Source organism: Prunus mume, linkage group LG1, assembly GCF_029339155.1.
Source record: "Prunus mume cultivar Tortuosa linkage group LG1, ASM2933915v1, whole genome shotgun sequence".
Classification (NCBI taxonomy): Eukaryota; Viridiplantae; Streptophyta; class Magnoliopsida; order Rosales; family Rosaceae; genus Prunus; species Prunus mume.
Window position 1 is genome coordinate 3,643,732 of NC_142698.1, and position 10,634 is coordinate 3,654,365.

The following is a 10,634-nucleotide window of genomic DNA, read 5'->3' on the forward strand; positions in this document are numbered from 1 at the left end:
CTGCCCCATGTTTCAATGAAGTTTCATCATTTTGACCCAAAACAAAATCTCTTATATTGTCTTTGAAATACATAAACAACACCTTAGAATATCGTTTTCTACATCTCTCAGAATAATTAATTAATAAGTAATTTTGGTAGATGAGACTTGTTAAAGTGAACATATATGTATGTTGGGTTATTCGGAAATATTCTTTATTTTCATATCAAGGTGTGACGTGTGCCAAGCAATTTTCCAACTTGCTAAGAGCACTTCCAACAGTTTGCCCCTTTCCATGGCAAGGGGGTTAGGGCAGCTACTATTCAGTGAATAGTGGCTGCCATTTCCATATTAAGCTCTGAATAGTGGCTGCCATTTCCATATTAAGCAATGTGTGTTTCCAGCAGTTGCCATTTGCCATGGCAAATACTTTTTATTTTTTTATTTTTTTCACAACTTTTTTTACCTAAACAATTAATTTGGATAATATTTTCGGATAAGATTTTATTTTATTAGTTGTATTGGTCGATATTTATAGAGAAGAAAAAAATGTATGAAGATTTGGTGTTAAAAGTGAAGAGTATTGATTGGTATTTATTAACACTGGCGGACCCATAATTTTTTTAGCGGAGGTGCAATATTTACTAAGTATGAAAAATGGTTTTTCGAAATAATCATTTTCTCAAGATAATTTTTGGCGGCTTTTATTCCTTACACATTAAATAAGAAAACTTGATTTTATGGGATTTTAGTATGAAGTATATATTGACTTAATGAGCCATCATTTTTAGCCTAATATCATATTTTGCACTAAAACCGATTTTTCATATTTTGATTTGGTGGGAATTTGATTTTCTAGTATTTTTATTTGAATCCAAATGGGGGTTACTTCCTTATTTACATTGTAAACTTAAGTAAATTGAGTAATATAAAAATAAATGAAAGCAAAAGGACAAAGACATTTACTTAGATATTTAAAATGGAAATAAAGTATATTACTTAAATGTTTAAAATGGAAATAAAGTATAGAGGAAAAAAAAACAGTAATTTTGTTTTTTCATTTTTTTTATTGCACAAAAATTGGCTGCCGTTGGATTACTGGAAAAATTTGATCGGAGAGCCGAGCACGAGCCACGTGAAAGAGGGCGCTGTAACGGCACGCTGACATCAGTCTTGCCCTCGGGCCAGCCCACTCTGCTGGGTCCCACCATCTGCCCAGGCTTGCTTTTGTTGCTAGAAACCACTTTTTGGCCCAAACCCCACCCAGCCCGAGTCCAGCCTTAGCTGCTGGAAATGCTCTAATATATAGGCTTCCTGGTGTGTGAACTTGCACACTTGATGAAGGGATGGATGCGTCTGTTGTCAGTCCTTTTGCAGGTGAGCTGGTAAACTCGAGTCCCTTGATCCTTGCGCAGACAGTGAGAATTGGCTCCAACATGGTTCTTTTCTGACAGTAGGGTTTCAACGCCCAAATTGCATTGAATGCAATTGCTTAGTTCTTAGTTTACCACCTGAAATCCTCCCCGTTGTCAAAGTTAAACTAAGTCTTTTTGGGTGAAGTGTATTTACCCGGGTAAACCTACTTAGGATGTAGGTTATTAGCTCTTGGAAAAAGAATAAATCAATTTGAGTTGAAAAATAACTTGGACCTAAAACTTGGTCCATACCCAAGTCCCATTCTTCCCTTGATCTATACATTTGGCTTTTCCAATTTTTGGTCCAAACAGTTATATGCAACTAAGACGAAAAAAACTTGATGTATCACATTGAAACTCATTAAACTTCATTGTAATAAAATGAAAACTACTCCTCACTTGGAGGACTGTAGTCTGCAGGAGAGCTATGTATGAGCGGGAATTGACCCAATTATCCAATTGTATTTCTTACCTACGAAATCACTAAATCAATTATTATTCACATAAAAATGTACAGACTAATAAATCCTTCAAAAGATTTCCTATTCTACTAAAATCTTTATCATACTAAAAATAGCAGGACGCAGGCTCTCCACTGCTGATTCTTCTTGCCTATTTAATGAGCCAAGGATTCATTGCAAGATGTCCCAGAAATGAAGGGCATCATTTTATAACATAGACTTCAACTGTGATGAGCCAGTGCAGGGTGATCGAAATGAACTTTGAGTTAGAGCCTGACGGGCAATCCATAGTTATGGAATGTCCTGATTGTTCCATCACATCCAGCAGTTACAATGACAAGCCCCCATGTATCTGGTCTAGCAAGGTGATTGTGGTGGTGCTGCTGATGATCTCTATATTGCAGAGCCCATGGGGGAAGTTCCTCCTCAGGCCAAGTTGCAGAGCCCCTGCACGGACCATTTGAGAATAACCAACTTCCAAGGGAAAAACGTTCTGCATCTCTGCTTCCATAAGCAGGCTCTAGATGGCCTTGTCTTTGTGAGCAACATCGCCCACTAGCAGTTTCTAGGCTCTTTTGTTCAGGTCTCATGCCTGACCAAGGTACTGCAACAGACACTCCTTCACAGAAGAAATACTCACAGGATTTAACAGATCTTATTTGTTTGGAGGATGAGACACAAAAGCCATCATAGTCCCATAAATAAACATGCGAGTCCTCTCCAACTGAGATTATATGTTTCCCATTAGATGTGAAAGAAGTTGACATCTGACATCCTGACTTTGGAAGACCTGTTATATTCAGAAGGATCTAGTTATTGAATGAACGCTTTTATTAATTGCAAACAAATCCATCCAAGGTATAAGCTAAGACAAATATTAACTTATTCAAATGATTTGAGATTCATTGTATGTCATTATTATTGTCATAACGCCAGAATAAATGCTAACAATGAATTGAAAACCTGTGCATACGGATAGATGCTAACAATGTCCAAGATAATATTACAGCTGTAAAGACTGATACAAAGCAACATCATAACACCAAAAATTTATGATTAAGTATTTCAGATACAATGAATGAGTAAGATGCGTCTGAGCATATGTTGCAGAGAATGGGCAATCATCCACACAAAATCAAGATATCATAATACTCAAACTATGCCATAACGAGCAAACAAGGTGGTTGGTACCTACATGCTTATGAAGTCCACAAAATTAGTAGCAGTGTGAACTATGAATGTTTGAGGTCAATCTAAGTAATTACTCAAGAAACTACAAACTTATCTAGTTGTAGCACAGATGTGACTTTACTGATTCCAGATGTTAGAGGACAAAAACAATGGAGGACGATATGATTTTGTTTGAAAAGCATAATTAGCATTTGGTTTGAACATTTAATCACAGAGGCTATCATCAATACAACACAAACATCTGACTACTGACCCTATCACCCAGTCAACATCATGCCATTTAAATTGAGGGTTATCAATTGCATGTTAATCAATTTGATTGGAAGAATACAACAATCAACAGTAATAGTCTCTCATGGTCATAAGGTTCTTTACCTTTGTATTTCTTTATAAGTTCTACTCCCTCAAATATACGGATTTTCGAGTCTTCTGATGTTATCATAACTCTTTGCAACTTTTCCTGGGAAAACTGGGAGAAAATGACTCTTAATGTTAATGAATGATTTAGAAACATAGCATCTTATGGAAGCTTAGCAGAAAAGAAAAAGAGAGAGAGAGAGAGAGAGAGGAAGAAATGAAGTAGAAAAGTTTTCAAGTGCAATACCTGGATGCCAGTGATTTGGTTGCCAGAGGTTTTAGTTCTACCATGAACATGCATTTGCACAGCCAGTTGAAGATATTCCCCTGTCCATCCACAAAATCAGTTTAGGAACTCCACAAGCGAGAAAGATGTAACACTTCAAATTCAACAAGAAGATAACATCCAACATTTATGTACCTGATACTTCATAGAAGTGGCAAGTGCCTGTGACGGAACCAACTACAAACCCCTGCTTGTACAGAAGAAATTGATATGGTTAACATCATGAAGGAGATTTTCGTAGCAGTGTAATAAAATCATGGCTAATCAAGTACTAAGAGTCATACTTTCCCATCTGGTTGATAGCATATAGCAGTTATAACATCTCGCACATCAGCCCAATCAACAACTCGCTTCTCAAAAAGGCCCCAAACTCGAACTTTTCCATCAATTGATCCACTTATGAAGTAATTGTCATTGAGAGGGTTGAACTGAATGCATGTCACTGGTACCATTTAAAAAGTTACAGAATTAAATTTCAGAATATTACATCACATTAAAATTTGAGGGAGTACTAACATATATGTATGTATGTTCCGATTTGAATCTTTACCGTAATCATTGTGATGGAAAACATTTAGGCACTGACTGCAACCAACTTCCCACAGACGAACAGTTTTATCCATTGAAGAAGAAAGAAGACACTGCAATGGAGCATATATATTGAATCAATCACAAACTGAACGAAGGAGTTGTAAATATGATCAAATACGAGTCAACTAAATAAGTAATGTTTCAGCACTCACATTTGAATTTGACCAAGCAAGATCTAACACATCACTCGAATGGCCATGGAACTCTTGCAGCGGTGACTCTTCAATTCGAAAACCCTTATCAGGAAAGATCACTCGATAACCAGACTTGATCTTTTTAGTTTTGCTATCAAAGTTGCCTTCAGCTGGTAAGTAATTACAAGAGGCATCTGTTAATGTAACACACCAAAGGCGTACAACCCCATCGTCACCACCAGTTGCAAGATATTGGCCATCAGGACTAAACTTCATAGCCCCTATAAACCCCTTGTGCGCATGAATTTCTTGCCCGTTGCATAATGCAGCGAACTCCATACACCTCTTACTGTTCTGCTGGACCTTCATCCTATTTTGTTTGAGTATTTCAGTATCTGGTTTTGATCCCTCAAATACAACTTTCCCTCCTCTTCTCTTTGCCTTGTTTATAAACTGTTTCCACCAACTTTCCTTCTTCTTTCTACCCTCATGTGAATTCCCACATTCTTCTACTGGAGCCTCAACTTCTCTCTGGGAAGAATCTGTAGCAGAAGGTGAAATAATACGAACAGCCTCCTGGATGGAGACTAAATTCAACTTATCTTGTAGGTTTCTATCTAATTCATTCTGCATAAGATTTGCTTGATTGTCCCCTTCCCTGCTACAACAACCCAAATTTTCTTCAATATAACTAGAAGAAGAGATGTAAGAGCTTGAGGCAGCTCTACTGCATTCCAAAAGTCTTTGCAATCCCATCATCTTTGATGAGGCACCAGATTCCATTTCCATCTCCACAGAACCACACTTTGCAGAATCAAACTCAGCTAAACCCATCTTTCGTAGAAAACTCTCCCGTCTTTCCTTAACACTTGGTGGCTCATTCATCCAAATTTCATACTCCAACTTACTACACCCCGGTTCCTCTTTTGCTACAATTGACTCTTGAGATGACAAGTCCACCGAGTCGAAGAACACATCATTTTCACCATCATCAGAGCTCAGCATGTCTCTCACTTAAGACCAATATTCCACATAAAAAAAACACTATATTCTAACACTCCCTCCAGCTGCAGGCAAATCAAACAAACTACTTAGAACCCCTTTAAAACCCACCAAAGCCCTCAATTCACGGACCGAGTTTTTCTCCTTAACTATGCAAACACAATGAGGCATCCACAGCAAGTAATTCAACTGAATATTAAATAAACAAGCATGGATAAGTACGAGGAACCAACTACCAACTCTAAAATAAGAACCACCCTAGCCAACAGATTTTTGGCATGTTCTAAAACACCAATAATATATAAATACATATATACAATTACCCAAATACTAAAAGCAATAGAATATTTAAAAAAATGAAAATGTCATACAAAAAATCCGGAAATGGCACAAATATTCAAATGCAGAAAAGAGACCAAAGCTGAATTCAAGGTTCGAAGACTATACCTCGGTTTGAATGCAAAGCAAGAGTGATATTGTTGAATATAGCCGACCCTCCTGTGATTGTGGTGGGCAATGCAATATATTTGAAAAGGCCAGCTTTCACACCTTCAAGCGCATACAAAACAAACCCAAAATCTCCTCTCTCAAGTGCTTTGTATTGAACCCAATAGCCAAATGCTATGAGGGGTTGGTTTACCAGAGAAAATGGCGGAGGAAGGAAAGGCCGCAAACACTTGTCAGTTTTGGAGGCCAAGTCCAAAGGCTGGCCTCGAGATCTCAACTCTCAAGTCAAGTGAAGGGTTTCAAGGCGCAGGAGGAGCAAAGCAATAAACACGAGCGGCGTGGCCCGGGAAACAATAACCTCTGCTTGTGCTTGTGCTGCAGCCACTCTACTTTTTGGTTTGTTCTTTTAGGCTAAAAACTACCCAACAATCTCTGCAAAAGTACCAACAAATGTAAACTGTAAAATCTTATGGAGATTAAGAGAGGGAGGCAAGGCAATTAAGAATGTTGTTTATTTTTATTTTTTATTTTTGTGTAAATTTTTGTAGTTTAGGAAGCCAGGTTAATCTGAAAACTTAACTGTAAATTATAGATTAATGGAGAATTAATGCAGAGCATTCAGTATGAAACCCATATGATGAAATTAGTCAATCTAAACTACCCAATTAACGGTAAATTCAAAACCCAATTGAGAAAGAAGAAAAAAGATGTCAAATTTGAGTGCATGTAATACAATTAGTGACCCTATAAAGTTATGAGTGTAAGAAGTCAAACAATATAAAATATAAACAGTACAATTGGGATTGGGTTGTCTAATGTTTGTAAATTCTGCTTTATATTTTGGGACTTGCCAAAAGCATTAACTTAATGCCACAATTAAATTACAAACAGCATTACACAAAGCCTTAATAAAATAATAAGACAAAAAGAAGAATACAAAACAAAGCATACATGTTGTGTGATGAGAAGGATAAATACTTTTCCCTAGAGGCTAGAATTGTTTGATTGTCGTGTTTTTTCTATCTCTTTTTTCAACAATTGTCGTGTTCTTTCTATCTCTCATCTTCTTTGATAAGTGACACGGGAAGAAAAATAGGAAAAATGGTTCGTTACACTTTTTTCTTATCTCACCTTCTTTGATATGTGACACGAAAAAGGAGATAGAAATAATGGAGCAATGAAATCGAGATAGGGAAGTTTTCCTCCATGAGAAGGGCTCACATGCAACCACAACTAGTGCTAGTAGCCACACTCTATAGGAAAAGACAACTGCTGGTGGCTAAAAGTACAAGATGGCTCAATAGCTCCTCAGCTCAGCTAGTGCCCTCCATAGTAAGTACCTAGAGAAAGAAAGCGATTACTCACAACAACAACAAAACTGAGAGCCTATTACTGACAGGTGTCTACTACCTACCTCACCTTAGGTCTCCACATTACAACAATAACAACAACAACAAACAAACAAACAACTCTATCTGCTTCTCTGAGACCAATTTCTCTCTATTTATAGTTGCCATATGTATGTAGGCCTACCGAAGGAATGTTGCACGAAAGTGGAACTAATGGTGTTGGCGTGTGTGAATTAGGTTTAACTAGGAGATTTGTTTGTATAGGTTCTTGTGTAATTAGCATTAATAAACCTTTACTATTTTCTTTTTCCAAAAAGAAACTAAGTTAACACTTCCAGAAGCCATATTGGTGCCTCAAATTCCCATAAGAATACACCCTCAATTGACCTTTATTGGTTTTTTATTTTTTTGACAAACAACATGGAGATTGTATTCATTAATCATGCGGCACGTCACAAAGACAATACAAATACAATAGTTACGAGAGTCAAAACAACTACTCACAAAAAATTACAAACTAATACAGAGAAATTTAACAACAACGTCAAACTCACACGGAGTTGACCTTTATTGTTGAGTAAACATATATTTACCTCCTTAAAGAAATTAATGCATACTAAAATATTTCCCAAATACCAATATTTTGACAAAACTATGACAAATGTTTCTTTGCTGTCTAGTGCTTCTATTAAGGCTTTTTTTTCCTTCTTGTTTTGGTTTTTCTAAGTTTGTTTGTAAATGGCTTTTGACCTCTTTGGTTAACATATTATTTATCGACGAAAAAAAAAACTATGACAGGTGGACAAATTTATACTATACACGCCCACAATGTCGATTTGTCTTACTCTAACACTACATTAAACATTAACTGTACCATCTTAAGCTTAGTGCCAGGAAACTTGGAGAGCAATTTGAATTCCTAATTCCTATGCTCTTTTATGTATATTCCACTCTTCTAGTTGCTACTCTTAAGTTCTAGGAATCAAAGAAGCAAATACACTTATTGAAAACGAAGAAAATACAGCTTGCAAGAGGAGTTGATCTTGATATACCAATTTATTTTTCCGCTCTTTTTTTTTTTTTTTAAATGAGACCGTTAAAAATGTTAGAGAGAACATATTATGTAACACATGGTATGCCACTTCATAATAAGAATGACACCGATTGTATAGGTGAGTTTCGTCTCGATTAGATGTATGTAGTACATAATTGTGATATCCCTAACTTTACTCAATAATTGCAAGTGCGTTTATAATAGACTTTGCAATTGCTTGTACCAACTACGATCAATTTACATATAAGGTTAATTTTTCTCAAAAGTTGTATATTTTCTTCTTCTTTCACTTTGTTCTTCTCAGCATACATAAGATAAACAGAGAGATTAATACAATTTAATTCTTCTCATCATTGTTGTTTTAATGTAGTTATATGATGCAAAGAATTCTCATAAAATCAGCCTGCAGACAGTATCCCAAAACAACACAATTTGCAGACAAACATGAAAATTAATTATCGATATCGTAAACTTGCAGGTGCATATGAAATGAGGAAATTCAAATGAAGAATTAAGGTTGAAATTTAACTGACCTCATCAAACCATCGATAGCACTTCTATACCTGTTCTTCAGTCGACAAACTATGGCTGAAATATATATATCTGTAAACTGAGCTATATATATATCACAAGATATATGAATATATATATATATATATATATTTATATACGCATGAGAGAGAGAGAGAGAGAGAAGACTAGTATTGAAGCAAAGCCGTGTGTGCATGGTTGGTGTTTGGCAATCAAGTTGTAGCCTTAATTAATTGAACATGATTTTTGTTTTTTTTAAAAGAATTGAATATGTTTATTTTATAAACTTTTTGAGGCACCTAAGATTTGGTCCCTAGTTGCTAGCGCGGCATATCTCCGCTCTATCTTCCCTCGATTTCCTCTCATTTAAAGCCAAAAGGCGCACTCCCATTTTAATACTCACATTTGCATGCTTAACTCTTTTTCACTGAAAAAACATTTAAATGTAACGGTAATAACACTGTTTGCTATTCTTAATCAATAACACAATGATATGTAGAAAAGTTATTCTACGTATCATTGCGTTATTGGTCGGAGATAACAAAAAGTGATATCCCCATTACATGAGAATTTCTCTCTTCCACAACAATATTCATCACTTTACTGAAATTATTACACATTTTCAATTCAATCCTTAACTGAAATTATTACACATTTTCAATTCAATCCTTAATTTTCCGTCATTTCTAATAGATTATGACATGCTCCCCTAAAATTTTATCTAGATTTTTCATTGAATGGATTTCTTCCTTCCACGTGCATGAAAATTCATTATCGTACTTATCTAATTGCTTGTTTGTACAGTATTTCAATATGAATATTAATAGTTACTCAATAGACAAAAATCATTACATAATTAAACTTTGTGTTTTTGGCCTCCCAAATATATTGAATCATGGCTCCGCCCTTGATTTCAACCAATATGAACCCATGCCTAGTCACAAAAAGAGTCACTACATGTGCAGCTCTATTCCTATTACGGGGGGATACTCATCATATTGTGCAATCGTTCATGGGCGGAACCACACTAAAGGCTATAGTGGGTTGTAGCCTAGTGTGATTTTTTAAGGAAAAAAATATAAAATATATATATTTAACTTATTTTCAATATTAGCCCAGTTAGTGGCGCTGTACATATTACCTTATTTCCATTTTCAACATTTAAGTAAATGTGTTTGTCATTTTACTTTTATTTATTTTTATATTATTCCATTTACTTAAGTTTACAATGTAAATAAGGAAGTACCCCCCATTTGGATTAAAATAAAAATACTAGAAAATCAAATTCCCACAAAGTCAAAATATGAAAAATCGGTTTTAGTGCAAAATACAATTTAAGCTAAAAATGATGGCTCATTAAGTCAATATATATTTCATACTAAAATCCCATAAAATCAAGTTTTCTTATTTGATGTGTGAGGAATAAAAGCCGCCAAAAATTATCTTGAGAAAATGATTATTTCGAAAACCCATTTTTCATACTTAGTCAATATTTTTACATAAAACAACTTTTCATGTATGATTTGAATGCATGAAGGAACCTAATGTCAATCTAGGTAAAAAGCCTTAGATGTTCAATCCACTATGGTATTAAACCCTATTTAGTTTATGTTAAACCTTATTGAAAATTAGTCTATGGAGCTATGAACTAGCTTGGTATATATGATTTAATGTTTACTTTTATTTCTAGAAAGACTATAGAAATTTGAAGTACCAAAAAAAATAATAATTAAATTTTAAGCTAATAACTTTAGCTAGCCCACCCATTGAAAAATTCCTGATTTCGCCCTCGCAACCGCTCTTATTAAGAGAGGTGATAGTTTACTAAACTCATACA

The 10,634-nt window shown here is 35.2% G+C and overlaps 1 protein-coding gene across 2 annotated transcripts; it reads right to left on the reverse strand.

The window, feature by feature from the left end:
* Positions 1-1,745: 1,745 nt before the first annotated feature.
* On the reverse strand, positions 1,746-6,299 carry LOC103330857 (Transducin/WD40 repeat-like superfamily protein). Of its 2 annotated transcripts, none has more exons than XM_008233474.2 (8): positions 5,864-6,299; positions 4,433-5,481; positions 4,240-4,330; positions 3,974-4,131; positions 3,825-3,876; positions 3,651-3,730; positions 3,422-3,515; positions 1,746-2,645 (listed from the first exon to the last, which is right to left on the reverse strand). In XM_008233474.2, the coding sequence occupies exons 2-8, from the start codon at positions 5,417-5,419 to the stop codon at positions 2,122-2,124; spliced, it is 1,986 nt and encodes a 661-aa protein (XP_008231696.2). In that variant the 5' UTR covers positions 5,420-5,481; positions 5,864-6,299; the 3' UTR covers positions 1,746-2,121. The 2 variants fall into 2 exon arrangements, with proteins under 2 accessions (XP_008231696.2, XP_088900036.1); XM_089043910.1 differs by having other exon boundaries at positions 4,433-5,605; positions 5,864-6,247.
* Positions 6,300-10,634: the final 4,335 nt, after the last annotated feature.